The sequence below is a fragment of the Glycine soja genome, chromosome 16, assembly GCF_004193775.1.
Source record: "Glycine soja cultivar W05 chromosome 16, ASM419377v2, whole genome shotgun sequence".
Taxonomy (NCBI): Eukaryota; Viridiplantae; Streptophyta; class Magnoliopsida; order Fabales; family Fabaceae; genus Glycine; species Glycine soja.
Window position 1 is genome coordinate 25,931,351 of NC_041017.1, and position 20,077 is coordinate 25,951,427.

Consider the following 20,077-nt stretch of genomic DNA (forward strand, 5'->3'; position numbering starts at 1 on the left):
TGGTAAGAAAAATCAAGCCCATGAAGCAAACTCCTTTTTGTGGTGCCACGTTTCTTTCAATCATACCCTGGCCCATGAGTGGGGTCTTACACTGCAATTCACTTCTGACACGTGTTACTAACTTGTCCAAAGAACTGGCTAACATTAAATAAATAATCATTAAATAATAATAACAATATATATATATATAGATATAATTTTAATCTATCATGTTTTATAAAATTTAATAATAATATATAATGTCTGTTCTTTTGTTGATCACACAAGCAAGACAAATTGAGATTTTGCGGTCAAACAGTTGTCTTTTAGACAAATCTTATCAACTACATGTTTTTTAAGTTTTTTCAATTTCTTTAATGATTTAACAGAAGAAGAAAGAGGTTTTAAGTATGATTTTAATCCATATTATTTAGTAAATTAAATCTGCCGCCATCTAACAATATATTATTATATGATCGAAAAGTTTTTTTGAACCATATGATAGAAAAGCTTTAACTCTGAATTATATGCTATTATAATTATAATTAAATCATTTTGATAACATAATAATATATCATTTGTTGTTGTTTTATATTGATAATATACTCATAGCCGTCCATAACATCAAAATTTGTGAAAATACTTTCAGATATCACAGGATAATCTAAAATCTTAGTTACGATGATATTAAATTAAAAAATATTGATAATATACCAAAAGAAAAAACTTGCATTCAATATTTGAAAAAATAAATGTGAAAAGAGCTTAAGAGAGATCTCATACTTTAAAAAATAATAGTATTAAATATACACAGTTTGCCTTTGGTTTTTTTCCCCTTATAAAAGACACTTACTTGGTTGTCTCTTCTCACTACCAAACCATCATCAGATACAGAACAAAGTAAGAAACTGCAATCAAATGCTCCTTACTAAAGTAATTAACAACTCTTTCTGAAAACATCAGTTATCACACAAGGCCAAATACCATTCCCCACTTTTCTCTCTTCTCTCTGTTTAATTTGAGCAATTGAATATCTGATTCCGAGTCTCAGATCCTCCAAAATAAGCAATGTTTGTGAAGAAACTCGTGGAGAAAGCTTCCATAAAGAAGGTACCCGAACAACATTTCCCTTCTCTCTTCTCTTTTTTCTTTGCTTTCATATATTCTTCTTTTTTTGTTCCCTCAATTTGCTTCCATGCCATCATCATCATCATTCTTCGGTTATTTATCATCACTTACTTACTCTGCTTCATTAATTGCTTAAAGTTAAAACTGAAACACCTATCAGTTCTTTCTGCCAATTTACAGTCTTTACTCGGTTTCAAACCATCATCAATTTTCTTTCCACTCTAGATTTCATTTCTTTCTTTTGATTCTGGACTTGGATATTTGGTTTTTATTTTGAATTTTATAAATAAAAAAAAGGCTTTGATAGGAGCAATACAATTTAAAAGACAAATTCGTGGATCCTATGATTGTCATAAGTATTATTTTATACACCTTGATTGGATGTCGCTGCTTAATTTCTTTTTTATCCATACTCTAACATTACTTTTACTAATTACCCTAAAAAAACGTTAATTTTATTCATTAAAAATCTATAGCTCAACGATTAAGAATGATGTAACGCATATGATGAGCATATCGGACACTTTTTTGGTAATGCATATCGGATATACTAAAACTGGGTTTATCAAATATTTACGTACATCATTTCTTATTGCTTCTTTTTTATTATGTGCACATTTCTTTTTTTATCCAATTTAATTTAATTTTGCGATATTCCATTTCTGGTTTGCAAAGAATCTGGATATTCTTTTATGTTGCAGAATCTTTAAAAAAAAAAATAACATGTCAACGTTTTTGGTCGGTTAAGTTGTGTTGTGTATTTCAAAACTTTTTCATACTTGCATATTGATTAAATTAAGAGAAATAACTTATGCACCATGAATGAAGTAGTTTTACATTATCAATAATAAGTTTATTAGTTTTTATAATGATTATTTAAAAAATTATATCAAGAGTGATCTTTAATTGATTGAGTGTATAACCATTAAATTCATAAACTAAATGGTATTTAATTTTTTGTTTTTAACTAAGAATTAAACGATATTATGGCAATAAGTGTTTATTAATTATTAGTGTATAAATCATTTTGTACGGTATATTTTAAAATAGTAAATTCATTTAGAATTCAATAATTTATTTATAGGACCTAAATCTTATTTACTATCACAATGAAATATGATAACTTAACTTCCAAATTAAGTTTCAATTCGAAAGTAATTATGATCCTCCAAAGTAATTTTAAGAGATGCGTCAGTACTCTCTGTATCTGATTTAACGGCCATGTAAAGGGGTTTACCTGATTAAAGAAATAATAAGTAGGACATGTTAAGTTGAGACTATTTGTGAAAATAATTTTTTTAAAGAAAAAACCTCACTAGAAATTATAAAAAAAAAATTGTTTTAAAACAAATTAGTTAACTCAAGCGCACATTTTACTTGCTAATTTTTGCAAGTAGAGAAATGGCTGTAGCTAATTCTAGAAAAGAAATATTCCGAAGTAATTTTGCTGATGAGGATTTTTGCTTTTTCATAAAAAAATGGATATGGCTTACACAAAAGTGAAATTAGTATTTAATGCTGAGCCGAGAGAAGGGGGAACCAATTAAAAAGAAAGATACGTTATGTCGTTATCTTTTAAAGTATATGGATTTTTATGGTCGGTGATATATTAGTGTGTGGGCCCATGTTTGAATGCGTTAATGTTGGTCAATATCAGTTAACCCGCTGCCGCTGCCACTGGAAATCCAAGGCCAGCGGGTAGAGGGTACGCGTTTTGGCAAAGGGTAAAAAATATGCATTGTCTTCAGCTAAGTTAAACTCATCATAGTCATTGAACTGTTGTAAATAGGAAAGTATCTACCAACAAGGAAATGGTTTTTGAGTAGAACTAAACTTTCTACTTGATTTACAGTTGAAAAATGTTCCAATATCCATTCTAACATAAATTCAACGAATAAGAATAAAAAGAACGAAAAACAAAGATTTTGATCCATTGCTACAATTATTTGGCCACTTTAAAATAAGTCACAACAATATAAATTATGTATTGTCCAATTATATAATATCACATGATATACATTGATATTTTAAACCATTTCATTTAAATTTTTTATTTAATTACGACAAAGATCAAATTTCCTTTGGTTGTTATGGAGAACCAAAAACATTGAATTAGAAAGAGTAAGGATTAAATGTTCTTTTAATAAAACATTGAATTAGAAACTAAAATACAAAAGTTAGCTTAAAAGTCATTAGATTTTGATTGTAAAAAAAAATTGAATTGTGTGATGTGTTGATATATGTCACATGACATTACACATGGTTGAATAATGCATAGCTCACAAGGTGAGTTATTTTAAACTCATACCGAAGTAATAGCCTTTCACACTTTATAGCATATTGTCCAAACTAGGGAAGTGTCTCTAATGTGAATAGTCCTTTGAATTTTTAAGTTAACATTTATGTATTCTTTAAATTAAATTAACAATGAATACATTTTAGTATTTTAACTGTTCATTTTAAAGAGATGTCGCTGATTTCGGAGGAATTACGTAAGTGGTGTCACTCACGGTTGCTATGTGAAAGTTTTATCCAAACGACTGAAGCTAACAGAGTTGAAACATGTTTGAAACTTGAAAGTAACAAGTTCTTTATCCTCCAAAAAATGTTAAGATATTTTTACTTACACGTGTAAATAGAAGAAGTGAGTGTTCTTTCTTCTTAGTTTGAGTCTGAATTTCAAAAACACAAACTAGAAAGTGAATAAATTTGCATGGTATTTTTACCATGACACGAACAAATAAAATACATTAAATTCTTATTTGCTTTATTATCTTACTATAATAAAATAATATGCATATAACATTACTGGCTTACTCATTTACAAAATATGAAAACCAGACACTGCCTTAGCAGGCAGCACTAAAATACAAACATTGAATTTGTGAATTTCCATGCAGACTGGTGGAAATTCATCAGATGGATTAAAAGCTAGTGATGTAGATCCACGGTTGGTGTTTCATCATGGAGTGCCATCTGGTGGTGCCAAGTTCGCCTATGACACCATTCAGAGGATCCTGGCTCTTTCTACCAAGTACGTTCCCCTTGCCATTTCTTGAGTCCTTGATTAACTACTACACTGCATCAAACTGTTCAATAGTCATATAAGGTGTCATTTAAATTTGTCTTTTTTAGTCTCTCAAATTAAAATATGTATTTTTTGATCCCTCAAATTCACTAATTGCTTTTTTAGTCCTTCATGACTCATTTTTTGTAGTTTAGATACACAATTTAAAGCGGTTTTTTACCGCAAGAAAGATTAAAAAAAGCCTTTTATAAATTTGAGGAATTAAAAAACACATCCCAAGGACTAAAAACATATTTAATATCATATGACTCTCAATAGTTATCACTTTCTAATCAATTTTGTGTTGCACTCCTTGCTATGTGGTATCTAAGTGGCAGAGAAATGGCTATTGTATAAATCCTGGGAACGGGACATACCATGTGAACATTTTAATGTTATTGAATTGGATGAGTTTTCACGTGTTTGAAACTGATTCTGTTGAGTTTTTATTTTATTTTTTTAAAAAAGGGATGGCCAGATTAAACTCTATGGAAAAGATAATGCTCAAGCCATGCTTGAATCTAGTGAGCCCCTGCCTAGCAAGTTTCTACAGGTTAAGTGCCTCATCCATGAAAAAGGGAAAATTAGCCTCTTGCTGTTGTGAAAAATGTACCTTTGCTTAGGAATACCAAGTATGCCTGTGTACTAAAAATGCTAAGATATTAATGCATGCAGTTCATCCAGAACCAAGGCGTCCTTATAAATGTCACTTCCAACAACCATATTGAGGCAAGTATATCTATGGACTTGCTCACATTTATTGTAATATTTTGTGCTGCCTCTGAATTTCATAAGTCTAGTCCACTACCAAGATTCACAATGTTACTATGTTCTTTTTTTTCGTTGTAATGTGTTAATATGTTTTTATTATCATGTTCAAGATCAGTTTATTCAGATAATTGATTGTCCAAAAGAAATTTCACATTTAGGTTTGGGACATAGACAAGAAACTGTTGTCTGATGTGTACATGGCTAAAGAAGAAATCACTTCCTTTGCAGTCATTCATCATAGCCTCTATATGTAAGTAGTAAATCTAATTTGGAACAAGCTATGAAGTAAAGCTCCGTAAGTAATGAGCATGTAACTGTGTTGGCAGGTACATTGGACATTCTAATGGTAATATTTCAGTTTTGAAGCTTGACCAAGAGCCATCATGGCATTTGGTTCAGATGAAATACACCATACCTCTCTCAGCTTCCTATGGTGAGATATGTTACCTTGTTTCTTTTTATTTCACATGTTACATGTAATACTTTAAACCTACATTTGGACCTGAAAAAAATAGTACACAGTGATGACTAAATGTTATGTTGATGCTTAATATGATCATTGATCAGTACTTCGGTAGCAAAAGTAAAACATGTCAGCATCTTTGGTTCTGCTATAAAGAAGATTTCATAGTTAAGGATTACTTGAGGCCTATAAATCTCAGCATGATTTGTAGGGAATTTTAAACAATATCATTGACTCAGTTCTGTTTGGCGTGTGAAGATCCAACAAGAGGAACGATTACACCACTAAAAACATTAACATAAAAAAGTTTATTTTTTATATAGGCATGTATTTGTAACATATGATGGATATTTTGAATTTGTATCTCATTACTCAAAATAGAAACCGCACAAGAAGTTCAAATTATCATTTGTTTGTCAAGTGCATTATATGTATGCAACTTATAGTTATGATTGTCCTTAACCCAATTTCTCTCTTATACCTGGTTTTCAATGTAAGTTCTTAAATCATCTTTGTTTAGGGAATTCTGAAGTGTCTGATGATACTGTTGTGACGCATATACTGCCTCAACCAGCAGCTGAAAGTAAGAGGTGATCTCTACGAACATAGCTATCCTTTAGGATGTTTTTATACAAATAATTTGGTTCCTGATTATACTTTATCATTTATTTGTAAACTCAAACTATTTCTCTTATGTGTTCCATTGCAGGGTTCTCATAATCTTTAGAAATGGTCAAATGATATTATGGAATATTCGGGAAAGTAGATCTATTTTCAAAACTGGTGAAAATATGTTGCAGCCACTGCATACTGAAACAAAAAAAGTGACTTCTGCATGTTGGGTGTGCCCTTTTGGAAGTAAAGCAATTGTAGGGTACAACAATGGAGAGCTCTTCATTTGGAGCATCCGTTCTCTAAATATAGGAAATGGTTCAGCATCTGAACATAGTTATCAAAATACTCCTTTGCTCAAACTTAACTTAGGATACAAGTCTGACAAAATTTCCATAGGATCAATAAAATGGGTTTATGCTGGAGGAAAGGCTAGTCGACTATATATTATGGGAGCCTCTGACTGTGCAACTTCAAACTTGTTGCAGGTATTTGAATGCTTTGCTCAACTCATTTAACAAAAATATCTTGTTCTAGGACAAATTATTTGAATATTTATGTATTTATATCTTTATAATGAGATATGTTGGGAAGTCTCACAGATATGTTAGTATTAAGTCAAGTTGTCCAACAGATATATAAGTTATACTTCAAGAATTGAGGCAGAAAATGTGGGACTTCCTAACACCCTCCTCCCCATATGTCTGCCAAAACAGGCAAGCCTACTAGAATAGACGAGATTTGCCAAGATGGGCTATAAACTATAATACCATGTTAGATTTCATCTTAAAACCAATTAGTATTAAGTGAAGTTGTTCAACAAATGTATAAGTTGCACCCCAAGAATTAAAGCAGGCGATATGGGACTTTTTAACCAGATATTCCTACGTGATAACCCTTTTCTAAAAGAAATAAAGCCAGAATTCAAGTTCACTATTACCACCTACATGAACTTGTGATTTTCAGAAGCGTAGTGTCTTTTGTTCAAAGAGTTTGAGCTAGGTATAATTTGCTAGTTTAACACACTATTTTTTACTGTAAAGTTTTCTAGTTTAGCTAAATGAGATGTAAAAGCAATTTTCCTTTTCCTTTAGATGTTGATTGCAGTTAGATCATGCTAGCTTATGTGATTATACGAAACAGGTAGTGTTGCTGAATGAGCATACAGAAGCTCGCACAATTAAGCTTGGACTTCATTTGTCTGAATGTTGTATTGACATGGAGATCATATCAACTTCAACTGAGCAAAGCAAGAATAAACAAGATTCTTTCATTTTGCTTGGGAAGTCAGGCCATCTATATCTGTATGACGATATTTTGATTGAAAGGTATCTGCTACAATGCCAATCTAAGTCCACACCATCACTTCCAAAGGAGGTAACTGTAAAGTTACCACTGGCAGAATCAAGCATCACAACAGCAAAATTCATCTCCAACAATCCCAATGTATTAACATTTGAAGATGAGGTAATAGGGTCGTGAAACTATAACTTTACTCTACTATGATCATTCTGTTTGCAATCCACCTTTTAATAAATGTCTTTCTTTGTGACAGTATTACAGACAGCTGATCACAAGCTATCCACTGTTTGTTCCTGTTGAAACAAATCAAAAAGATGAGATTAGCCTGAGTTCTGCCAAATTTACAGGATTTTCTAAAGTTCAAAACTTGTACATAACTGGACACAGCAATGGAGCCATAAACTTCTGGGATGCTTCATGCCCCATTTTCACTCCAATTTTACAATTGAAGCAACAGGTAATATTTTTATCAGGCATGTCTTGTGCTCTCAAGCCCGGATAAAAGGAGAGGGTTGTGTTAGACTTTCGACGGCCAACGTAAAACTTTGTCGAATCTCTATGACATGGATCAATTACGTAATAATGTGAATGCTAGGTCGTTGCCCGGAAGCAACGCGCTGTATGGCTCGAGTACAGTGTCAAAAGAGCAAGGGCCGCTGCATCGCCGCCCGGATGTAGTGAAAAGTAAGCAAGGGTTCCCACATTTTCGTGAACGGGTGTGGGTAAAGAAGCTAGTTCATGACAGGAGGATTCGCTTTGATACATGGAATATAAGCACACTTACTGGAAAATCTATGGAAATAGTGGATGTTATGGTGAGGAGGAAGATCAATTTTATGTGCCTACAAGAAACTAAGTGGACAGGTGAAAAAGCGAAAGAATTAGACAACTCAGGATTTAAGCTGTGGTATACGGGAAAAATCAGATTAAGAAATGGGGTAGGGATTATTGTGGACAAGGAGTGGAAGAAGGATGTCGTGGATGTAAGAAGAGTAGGAGATCGTATCATAGCCTTAAAATTGGTAGTGGGACAGGACACCTTTAATGTTATTAGTAGGTACGCACCTCAGGTTGGGTTAGCAGAACACTTTAAGGTAAAATTTTGGGAGGATCTAGAAGGGGTACTTCAGGATATACCCCAAGGAGAGAAAGTTTTCCTAGGAGGGGATCTCAATGGACATGTAGGTAGCGTGGCTAGAGGTTTTGAGGGGGTGCATGGGGGTTTTGGCCTAGGGGAGATGAATGGGGAGGGTAAATCCATCTTGGAGTTTTCGGAGGCTTTGGATCTTTCTATAGCCAATACATGGTTTAAGAAAAGAGCGGAACATCTTATCACTTACAAAAGTGGAGGGACAGGTTCTCAGATAGATTTCTTCCTTATCAGGAAGTCTGATAGGAAGTATTGCTTGAACTGTAAAGTTATCCCGGGAGAGAGCTTGACTACCCAACATAGAGTTTTGGTCATGGATGTAAGAATTAGAGATAGGGCAAAGAGAAGAAGTCCTATGGTAGCACCAAGGATCAAATGGTGGCACTTGAAGGGTGAGAAACAAGGAATCTTCCAACAAAAGATATGGGAGGGATGGTGTGGACAATCACAAGGAAGTGCAAATGATATGTGGAACAAGATGTCCCAAGAGATTATTAAAGCGGCTAAAGAGACGTTGGGTGAATCTAGAGGTTTTGGACCTAGGGGTAAAGAATCGTGGTGGTGGAATGAAAGCGTTCAGAGCAAAGTTAGAGTAAAAAAGGAGTGTTTCAAGGAGTGGTCTAGGTGTAGAAATTCTGAAACTTGGGATAAGTATAAGATAGCTAGAAATGAAACCAAAAAGGCGGTGAGTGAGGCAAGAGCCCAAGCTTTTGACGGACTATACCAAGCTCTAGGAACCAGGGACGGAGAAAGATCTATATATAGGCTTGCTAAGGGTAGAGAGAGGAAGACTAGAGATTTGGATCAAGTAAAGTGTGTTAAGGATGAAGAAGGCAAAGTCTTAGTGCATGAAAAAGATATCAAGGAAAGGTGGAAGGCGTATTTCCACAACTTATTTAATGATGGATATGGATATGACTCTAGCAGTCTAGACACAAGAGAAGAGGACCGGAACTATAAGTACTATCGTCGGATTCAGAAACAGGAAGTAAAGGAAGCGTTGAAAAGAATGAGTAACGGTAAGGCGATGGGGCCAGACAACATACCTATTGAAGTGTGGAAAACTCTTGGAGATAGAGGTCTTGAGTGGCTCACCAAACTCTTTAATGAAATTATGAGGTCAAAACGCATGCCGGAGGAATGGAGGAGAAGCACGTTAGTGCCAATCTATAAGAACAAGGGGGATATACAAAATTGTGCAAATTATAGGGGAATCAAGCTCATGAGTCATACCATGAAATTATGGGAAAGAGTGATCGAACGGAGATTAAGAAAGGAGACTCAAGTTACTGAGAATCAATTTGGTTTCATGCCGGGAAGGTCGACCATGGAAGCAATCTATTTATTACGGCGGGTGATGGAGCAATATCGCATGGACCAACAAGACTTGCACTTGATTTTTATTGACTTGGAGAAAGCGTATGATAGAGTGCCTAGAGAGATTTTGTGGAAAGCTCTAGAGAAGAAAGGGGTTAGGGTTGCATATATTCGAGCTATCCAAGATATGTATGATAGGGTATCGACTAGTGTTAGGACACAGGGTGGAGAGTCAAACGATTTTCCCATCACAATTGGTTTGCATCAAGGGTCAACCCTTAGCCCCTACCTTTTTACCTTAATTCTGGATGTCCTCACGGAACAAATCCAAGAGATAGCGCCGAGATGCATGCTTTTTGCAGATGACATAGTCCTCCTTGGAGAGTCGAGGGAGGAGTTGAATGAGAGGTTGGAAACTTGGAGACGAGCTCTAGAAACACATGGTTTTCGCCTAAGCAGAAGCAAATCGGAGTATATGGAATGTAAGTTCAACAAAAGAAGGAGGGTTTATAACTCAGAGGTGAAAATAGGAGACCATATTATCCCTCAAGTCACACGGTTTAAATATCTTGGGTCTGTAATACAGGATGATGGAGAAATTGAAGGGGATGTGAATCATCGCATTCAAGCAGGATGGATGAAATGGAGAAAAGCATCGGGGGTGTTATGTGATGCAAAGGTACCGATCAAGCTAAAGGGAAAGTTTTATCGGACTGCGATAAGACCGGCGATTTTGTACGGAACAGAATGTTGGGCGGTCAAGAGCCAACATGAGAATAAAGTAGGTGTAGCGTAGATGAGGATGTTGCGGTGGATGTGTGGTAAGACTCGACAGGATAAAATTAGAAACGAAGCTATTAGAGAGAGGGTTGGAGTAGCGCCTATTGTAGAGAAGATGGTGGAAAATAAACTTAGGTGGTTTGGGCATGTAGAGAGAAGACCCAAAAAGACTATAAGAGGCAAACAATTCGAGGCAGAGGAAGACCCAAAAAGACTATAAGAGAGGTTATCAAAAAGGATCTCGAACTTAATGATTTGGATAGAAGTATGATACTTGATAGAACATTATGGCGGAAGTTGATCCATGTAGCCGACCCCACCTAGTGGGATAAGGCGTTGTTGTTGTTGTTGTTGATGTCTTGTGCTCTCAAGCTCTTTACATTGAGTGGAGAGAAACAATCAGTTTGTACTACAAAGTACTTCATACTAAAATGTTAGCTTTACTAACCTTCAATATACACAACTTGCCTGCATAATGTGCAAAGGGATCTTTTTGTCTTTTAGAATATTTTCACACTTTCCAAAAGGAAGTTGCTTTCATGAATGTAAAGCACCAGTCTACTTATTTGTCTAGGTGATTAAAGTTATTGATTGTATTGGCTAATCATGGATTTTTGTATTCAAGAACCATTCAAGCAAGTATTGGATTAATAAAGAAAATTCTAAATGTGCTTATAAGTCCCTATAACCACATAGATCTGGTGTAACCAAGTATGTCATACATCTTTAAGCTCAACCCAACCCTAGGTGAACTAAAGGCATCTATTTTGTTTTCAATGTATTTAAAAAATTTACTTGGCATTTATTTTCTCTTCATGTAAAATTTATTATGTGTTTCCTTCATCTCAATGCAGAGTGAAAATGACTGTTCATTAAGTGGTATACCCTTGACAGCATTATACTTCGATAGCAACTCCCCACTTCTTGTTTCTGGTGACCAGAGTGGAATGGTGAGGTTCCTCAATTTGGTAAAAAACATGATAATTTCCTTCTTTCTGTCTATCCTTTAATATTTATAGTATGTCTGACATAAACATGATTTACAGGTTTGTGTCTTTAGATTCAAAACTGAACCATATGCCACTAACAGCTTCATGTCTCTTACTGGTATGTGGCATAACTTCTTCTTGGTTATCAAAAGGCTAGTATGATTCATATTATAATCAATACTCACTTCCCTTTTCCATTCATTAGGAGGTACAAAGAAAGGGACTGATCATATAATCCAAAGTGTGAAACATGTAAAGATCAATGGTGCCATTCTGTCATTGAACATAGATCCCAGCTTGATGCATCTTGCTGTTGGTTCTGATCAGGGACATGTGAGATAACTTTCTAGCTTTTCTAAAAAATTTGGAAATGTGTTTTTAGCTTGCTATTCCATGTATTCAAAGAAATGCGTTTGAGGTACAAATTCCAGATTTGCAGTTATATTAAAAGAAATAGAAGTCATCTATTTATAGGCCAGTAGAAGAATATATTGGTCTCCAGCAAGGATATTACCACAAGAATCATTGCCAGACTAACCCCTCAGGCACTACTGCAGCTAGGAGAGGCCACCTATAAATACCATGGATCATTTGAACTACAGAACTTCCATTAAACACATTTACAAATAACGAGGATCGTTTAGAATAATAAAAAAAGCATATTGTGTTTCCACTTTGAGCAACTTTCTAGTAGATTTCTGAAAGCCTGAGAGTTACATTCTGTCCTTGATCATATGTTTGGGTAGTATTTTCTAAATGTATTGTTACTTCAGCTCTGAAGTGGAACTAGCTATTTTGTGTTCCTTGTTCTGAGGTTATGGTTGTTTACTGTCCTTGCTAAATAATTTTGTGCAGCAACGTATATTAAATATTAAACCAATTTGTTGCAGGTTTCAGTTTTTAACATAGATGGCCCAACTTTGTTATACCAGAAACATATTGCCAGTGAAATTTCTGCTGGTATCATCTCTCTGCAGTTCCTAACCAGCAGTTTACATGGTTTTGAAAAAAACATTTTAGCAGTTGGAACAAAAGATTCATCTGTTCTGGCACTAGATAAAGAAGCTGGAAACACACTGGGCACGGGAACTATTCATCCTAAGAAGCCCTCTAAAGCTCTATTTATGCAGGTTTTGGGTAAAGAGTTTGCATAGTTAGCACAACAATAAATGGTCAAAAACTGATTGATATTAGCAATCCAAATACTCATTCTGTTAAGGATCAAAATTTCAGTACTATCATTGATTGATGTGAAGGATATGATTGAAAATGTTAACAGCAATTTTGTGGTACACAGATGGACAAGGTGCACCGGTCAATGGATCGATTACAAAAGATGGATTAGAGTCGAGCGAAAGGAATCATATTGAGGATGCAACAACAAAGCAACAGTACATTTTGCTTTGTTCTGAGAAAGCTTTATATGTCTATTCATTGGTGCATGCGATTCAGGTGATGCATGAATCACTTACAGCCATAATAGGAGTCATGAATTACAAAACAATCAGCTGATGCTTGCAATGATTTATTCCAGGGAGTTAAAAAGGTGCTATACAAGAAAAGGTTTCATTCCTCTACGTGTTGCTGGGCATCAACATTTTACAGCCCTTCTGATGTTGGCCTTATACTCATTTTTACAAGTGGAAAAGTAGAATTAAGGTGGTGTTTTTCTCAGTCTGCACTTTATATGAGAACATATTTTGATGGTATAGAACATATGAAAAGACTTAACACCATCTGTTAAAATAATGACTCAATGCCGACTTCGACTTTCGAGGATAGTTTCAGTGACAAAAAATAAGAAGAAAAAAATATATCATTGTTTGTAATATAATGTTAACCTCCCACCATTTTCTGGCCCCCAGTGTGCTTTTCAAGTCAAACAAGAAAAATGTATAAATTTTATTTGAAGTTTTTTGTTGCTTCCATTTGTTCTGGAGAATAAAGAAAACAAGTAGTCCAACAAATAGCACGAGGTCAAACAAGAATGCGCTTTGTGGGGGCGTCCAAAATCTGAACTTCTATTATTTCTAGTTTGTTAATTGTATGTCAAGTACTTTCATTTTTTTCTCTCTTGTTATAAGAATTTAATACATAGACATATATTTTGAATGATAGGTCTTTGCCAGAGTTGTCCCTAATTGTGGAGACTTCAATTAGAGGTTATAATTATTCTCCTCCAAAATTGAAGTCATTTTCTGGCTGCCAGATATGTTGTTCATCCAAAGGAGATCTTGTTTTGGTATGAGCATATTTTTCACTTGTACAAAATTCTTTAGATATTTGATTTTGAATGAGCTCAACTTCTATTTACAGGTGAACGGTAACCAAGAATTTTTTGTCGTCTCGCTGTTGGTGCAAAGAAATATTTTCAGGTATATATAACTTTATACATAATGAACCTAGAGATTACCATTGGGAATCTTGTTATCTGTCTCTTGCTCCTCTATTGAGAACTACTTGGATATTGGAATAATATTTCTCACAACATGGAAAGTGGTAGTAATATTCAAGATTAGTAGCCTCACTTTTACATTTTGCTTGACTTATAGGCTTTTGGACTCTATTAGCTGCATCTACAGGAAAAAAATGATGCTGTCGCCAGAAGTGTTTGTTCCTAGCCCAGTCATCTATAAGGAAAAGAAAAAGGTAAATAGCAGTTTTTAATAACTTGTTAAATTACATGTTCCTTATCATTGTGACAAAAGGTGTTTGATCTTGTTTTTTGTCTTCTCAGGGTATATTCAGCTCTGTTATCAAAGATTTTGCTGGCAGTAAAGAAAAGCATGCTCCCATATTGGAAACCGAAGATACTACAGAAAGCATCCAGGAACTCTCAGCTATCTTCTCAAATGAAAATTTTCCATGTGATGCTGATAATAATGATAATCTGACTGTTGATGAAGATGAGCTTGAATTAAACATAGGTATGAAAGTACCTTAGATATGTGCTACTGAATATTACATAGCCTTCAAGGAAGAAACTGAAAATAATTTCTGTTTGTTTTAATGAATATATGGTCTTTTTATTGGTGGCATGACTCTGCTAGTTAGAAAACACAAATCCTATATAATATGACTGCTTCCAGAGGCAATTCTTCTGGTTTTCCATATCTTAAGTGGGCATCTATGTGTATTATTACATTTTTTATCAAATGGATAATTTAGTTTGAGACAATCAATTTGTGGTATTCTACTCTCCTCTTGTACAGATGACATTGACCTAGACGATCATGAAGAAAAACACAAAGATCAAAGTATATTGGGAGCTCTTAATAAGAAGAAATTGACTGGAAAGTTTCAGGCTCTAAAAGGTTGGTGACTTTACTTTTGTAAGAGAATTATTTACTCATGGTCAATAGTTAAGCAAAAAGATATGAACTTGAACTACCGGGATTGGGATGAAATAAGTGTGAAATAAGAAAATATATGTGTGTATGCTCATTTTATCATTTCATTTGTAACAAATTGAAAAAAAAGAAAATAAACAAGCTAAAAGCATCTCTACTTAGCATAAACATGACAGGTAATGCTTAATGTACTGGTCAGTAATGAGATTCTCTTACTTAACAGCGCTATGTTCATATTGGAAAAGTGATAAAATGCAATACCCTGCATATAGTGTCCAAGACTTCTCAGAGTTTGTCTTTTAGACTATTCTGGTTCTTTTTCTGCATGTGGACACTGCATTTTCCCTGCAAAAAGGAATGAACTTTTTAATTTGGAACAATTGCAGTGCTGAGGCTAGAATAGAACCTATAACCTCCTACTAAGTACTAACCCATTACCACTACACTAGCACACACCCATTACTGCCTTGCATAAAGGAATAGGGTAACATAATTGTGGCTGGACTTCCAAGTTGGAAGTATGGGGTGTGCATAAAAATCATGACATAGAAAATTTCATCAAAAATCTTTCATGCTGCTTCAGTTCTAGATTCCTTGTTTTCAAATGCCACCTTCCTACAACCAAGTAACTCTGGCAAACAAAATTGCATTCTTAAAATTTAGTGAACTACAACTTATGAGAAAATAGGAGCATGAAACTCTGCTTTATATAACTTTCAAGAACCTTTGATCGCCTACATGCTACCTGAATAGGCTGAAGATGATCAAAGTGCTTACCCTAATTGCTGCTAGCTAAATTAGTGGAGCGTGCAATATGCAGGTAGATTGAAGGAGATGAAGGGCAACATCCAGAAAACATCAAGTAAGGAAGAGCAGCAAGATGAGCAAGCTGGTGCAGTCGATCAAATCAAGAAGAAATATGGATTTTCTTCTTCCAACGTAAGTATATATCCAATTTCAACATTATTCAAAGTAAGAAATATGGATGAAACCAGGTAAGAAATCCAAAGTAAGATGAGCTTTGTTAATTATTTTCTGGAGTCCATTATTTGTTCTTGAATGTGATGAAACCATGTTTCAATCGTGAATCTGGCACTGCAGGAAACAAGCTTTGCTAAATTGGCAGAAAGCAAGCTGCAGGAGAACATGAAAAAATTGCAGGTATCCTTACTGATAAAACACTAGAGTTTGAGTCGGTATGTTGTTTGTTTACCTATACTCCGATATGTTTGTTTACCTACACATCATTCTTCGGATTTGGCAGGGTATCAACCTTCGAACCACAGAAATGCAAGATAAAGCAAAATCATTTTCAACATTGGCAAACCAAGTGCTGCGGACTGCAGAACAGGAAAGACGAAATTAGGAAGCACCTACTCATCGATTACACCAAAAATTACAATGACTTTTTACCCCTCCTATTGTACTTAAGCTTCTTTATTTTATTGTATTTATTTTTTTGTTTCACCGTGGAAGACTGGATTATCATCTCAGTTTTGGGTTGATCTTTACATCGAGCGAATATAAATTAAGAACAATGTATTCTCTTTTTTGCCAATTGCATAAATTTACCGAGAATGGAGTGAAAAGCACTACTGCAGATGGGGTCAAGTACAACATTAATCAAACCATGTTTCCACCGTAATCAATCAAAATATAAAATGAACCGCAAAAGACTTCGAAATGATTAACGAAACCGTCAAAAAGAAATATTAACTAAAACACGAGGAACCGACTACATCTTCATTCGGAGCTCAATATCCATAAGCCCCATCGACAGAAATAATCAGCAAGCTGCTTTACGCTAACATTGCACGATGCTCGTAAATGAAAAAAACAAAGAATGACGATAGAACAGTTGACCAAAACAAAACTACAAATCAATGGAATTTCTTAAGGACAAAGCACTCGAATAGAAATTGGAACAATAGTCAAACTGCTCAGTGCAAGCGCGAATCCCACTGGTGGGGACATTGGTAATTGGTAACACTGCGTGAGTTCAAAAAAGTCCAAACTCTTCCACATTTTAAAAAGTCAACTGAATTTTAGATTCTTCTGTGTCGCTGAACCAAGAAACAACAAAAAGGCCACATTATAACGACAGCAAACAAACAAAAATGTAGAAATTGAAAGAGGCAGTGGAATTTCTTCGAGAATAGAATAGAAACGTATCATAACATTGACTTTAAGTACAGGATCATGATATTAAACCCTAATTACGATTGTGCACTAATCTAAACCTACTGAGGGAGGACAAAATAAAAATTCAGAAACTAATTATCAGAAAAGGATGTGGGTAGGGAACCATCCTATGAAATTCTAAACCCAACAACTATGCAAAACAATTTTCTTTTCCCGCATCCACCTACGCTTCATCATGTATCACCATCTTTACTCATCATCATCCTCCTCCTACAGAATAAAACAAACAACGCATTAATTATACAATAAGATACACAAAGGCACAAATCAAAATAACAAATTAGATCAATCTACCTCATCTTCCTCGTCATCATTGACTTCAGACTTTGACTTGTCAGACTCGTCTTCCTCTGAATTCTTTCCCTCCTAACACATCAAAATAACAAGTTCAATACATTATAAACAATTATATACAATATGAATAAGAAGTAAAAAAGTACATAGGGTAAAAAGTATTCACCAATTGCTTATTGTAAGCCGAAATAGTTTTCTCATACTCCTGTTTCTTCTTCTCAGCAGTAGCAACGAAAGGGGCCTTTTCCTGAAACATTAAATTAACGCAAACTAGGTTACAGAAAAAGTAGACATGATTCGTTAAATTAAATCATATACAACCACACAAAAAATTATCATTAAAATATTTCTCAAAATCATAATTCTCACAGCATCAGATAGCGATTTCCATTTTTCACCACCAGCTTTGCCGACCTAAAATAGTTTTCAGAAAAATACGGATGAGAATAAACGAAAAATAGCGTCAAATTTTTCACGCGGAGAGAAAAAATAAAAAGGGCGAAATCACTCACAACAGCGACGGATTTGTTGTTAGGATGCTCCTTCTTGAACTGCTCTCTGAACTCGGACCTAAACAAAAACAATCACCAAAACCTCAATCGCCAGAACACAAAAAAAAAAAAAAGCGAAAACAGATTTGGTAACAAAACGAAACGAAAATCCGTACATGAAAACGAAGAAAGCGCTTGGAGGTCTCTTCGGCTTGTTAGGGTCCTTAGCAGCTTTCTTCGATTGCTTCCTCCCAGCACCAGCGCCCTTCCGCTTCAACCTAAACGACGCATCGCAAAACGAAAACGCAAACGTAAAACATTAAGCGACTGCGACAAAGCAAAACGCAGAACGCGAAACGCCAGATTGAAAAAACCAGATCTCATAATTATTAAAATAACTGATTCCAAAGAGAGATAAGAACACGTTACCTGCTATCGGCGGCTTTGGCGTCGGATTTAGCTTTCGGCATGGCGAGAATCGGCGAAAACGAGAAGAACGATAGGGTTTAAGCGAAGAGAGAACAAAAAACAGAGAGAAAAAGAGAGAGTGCGCGTTGTGTTGTGTTGTGAGGTTTGAGCGCGCGAGCCAGGGGATAAGAAGGGTTGCGAGGAAGGGCAGTGTAGAGAAAACGCAAACAAAAAATCGAATCGCGAAAAAATTGAAGTTTCGGGTTTACGCGGGATTTCGACGATCTATCGCCACGTCATCGATCCGTGTGCTGAGAAACCATAGGCTATCGCACGCCCCTTGGAATCGCTTGTGTTTCCTCTGTGTGTGTGTTTCGTAGATGAGGCTGGTTCCTTTGGAGCGCGAGACACTGTGCAATGTGTTTTGGGAACTTCCTGCCACGTGTCGGTGGGTGAGTGGGATGACTGTTTTGGCCTTGTGAGGGTTTGGGATTTTACCAAGATGCCACGGGACTATGACCGACGCGCCACGCGAAGTTGGGGTGGAGATATTTTGGGCCACGTAGGGGTATGTTCGTAACTTCATGTTTCTTACTTTATTAAGAATTTAATTAATCTATAACTATTAATAATAAAAATTATCTCCCATTTGGTATCATATTTGATTGAATAATTTTATCTTTAAATTAGTTGTTAAATTTTTTTCTAATTTACATTAACTTTTTATTACTTTTATATTATTAATTTTTTTATTCTGTTATTTTTTATTAAATATATTTAACTTTTATTTTTTTATTATTTAAAAAATTTAGAGAGACACAGAGTGCCTCTCTTTCCTAGTTTAATTTAATGATTGTACTTGCTTCGTGATCTTTTAGTAGCACACCTAAATTTAAATTTTAAAATTTCAGTCAACAAATTGACAGCTTTTTAAAATTCAAAAACTGGTAAGTTTTAGTCAACAAATTGTTATGTTTTTAAATTTAAAAAAAAAAAGCAATTTCACTTTAAAAAATTATGTAAATTTTTAAATTTCAAATACATGGACAGTTTTAATTAACAAATTATTTAATTTTTAAAACTCAACAGCCTTTGAAGTTTTAGTTAACAAATTCATATATTTAAAAATTAAAAAAATGAACCGTTTTAGATAACAAATTTATTTATTCAAAAAATTCAAAACATGGACAATTTTAATTAACATATTGATAGATTTTTCAAATTCAAACTACGAGCTCACTCTTCAATCAATATATGTTTAATTATTATTTGTTGTGTCCTCAATATTGAGTCCAATAACACTGCACCCCAGTCATGGGCGACCATCGATGAACAAATCAGATTAACCAAACCAAAGTTAGTTGGTTTTAATCATTATATATTGAACAGAAACAAAAGTTTCAGTAACGATCGAACCATAATAAAAAGTCATAACAATTCCCGTTACTACTCGGACTAAACAATAAAATATATTCACATGAGGCAAACTTATTTATTAGTTATATCATCTCCAATGGCCTGAATTTCAAGTGTATTCATGTTCATGTCAAGAAAACAAGCCATAAGAATTCAAGTAAAATAATACCTTGCTTGAAAAGTAAATGTCGCATAACATTAACATCAATATATAAAAGGAAATAAAAATATATATACAACTCGGACAATAAAAACAATTTTTTGTGGTGATCATATCCATTAGTGATGATTTCAATGCTAGATTTTTTACCAAGTTATATGTAAAACAGATAAAGAGGTTCATTAGCATTTTATACTT

At 34.5% G+C, this 20,077-nt stretch overlaps 2 protein-coding genes across 3 annotated transcripts; one reads left to right on the plus strand and one right to left on the minus strand.

Annotated features, from left to right (window-relative positions):
* Positions 1–832: 832 nt before the first annotated feature.
* On the plus strand, positions 833–16,466 carry LOC114390718. 2 transcript variants are annotated; one of them, XM_028351577.1, is made up of 24 exons: positions 833–1,089; positions 4,008–4,141; positions 4,643–4,727; positions 4,850–4,903; positions 5,104–5,195; positions 5,272–5,378; positions 5,929–5,998; positions 6,118–6,508; positions 7,164–7,487; positions 7,576–7,779; positions 11,424–11,519; positions 11,616–11,676; positions 11,764–11,891; positions 12,449–12,695; positions 12,856–13,010; positions 13,093–13,217; positions 13,677–13,800; positions 13,875–13,933; positions 14,111–14,207; positions 14,296–14,485; positions 14,771–14,872; positions 15,729–15,903; positions 16,010–16,069; positions 16,173–16,466. In XM_028351577.1, exons 1-23 carry the CDS (start codon positions 1,048–1,050, stop codon positions 16,056–16,058), a joined length of 3,111 nt encoding a protein of 1,036 aa, XP_028207378.1. In that variant the 5' UTR covers positions 833–1,047; the 3' UTR covers positions 16,059–16,069; positions 16,173–16,466. The 2 variants fall into 2 exon arrangements, with proteins under 2 accessions (XP_028207378.1, XP_028207377.1); XM_028351576.1 differs by having other exon boundaries at positions 15,729–15,847.
* Positions 16,467–17,026: 560 nt separating this feature from the next.
* Positions 17,027–18,648, minus strand: LOC114390719 (HMG1/2-like protein). Its single transcript, XM_028351579.1, has 7 exons — positions 18,325–18,648; positions 18,072–18,173; positions 17,917–17,974; positions 17,774–17,818; positions 17,571–17,651; positions 17,405–17,476; positions 17,027–17,320 (listed from the first exon to the last, which is right to left on the minus strand). Exons 1-7 carry the CDS (start codon positions 18,363–18,365, stop codon positions 17,300–17,302), a joined length of 420 nt encoding a protein of 139 aa, XP_028207380.1. The 5' UTR covers positions 18,366–18,648; the 3' UTR covers positions 17,027–17,299.
* Between the last annotated feature and the right edge of the window lie 1,429 nt (positions 18,649–20,077).

Coding starts and splice junctions, on each gene's coding strand:
- LOC114390719 (XM_028351579.1), bottom strand. CDS start 18,365: ATGCCGAAAGCTAAATCCGACGCCAAAGCCGCCGATAGCAG. Junction 17,819..17,916: donor ACAACAAATCCGTCGCTGTT/GTGAGTGATTTC, acceptor AAACTATTTTAG/GTCGGCAAAGCTGGTGGTGA. Junction 17,477..17,570: donor CGGCTTACAATAAGCAATTG/GTGAATACTTTT, acceptor TTGATGTGTTAG/GAGGGAAAGAATTCAGAGGA.
- LOC114390718 (XM_028351576.1), top strand. CDS start 1,048: ATGTTTGTGAAGAAACTCGTGGAGAAAGCTTCCATAAAGAAG. Junction 12,696..12,855: donor TCTATTTATGCAGGTTTTGG/GTAAAGAGTTTG, acceptor TGTGGTACACAG/ATGGACAAGGTGCACCGGTC. Junction 15,848..16,009: donor ATGGATTTTCTTCTTCCAAC/GTAAGTATATAT, acceptor CTGGCACTGCAG/GAAACAAGCTTTGCTAAATT.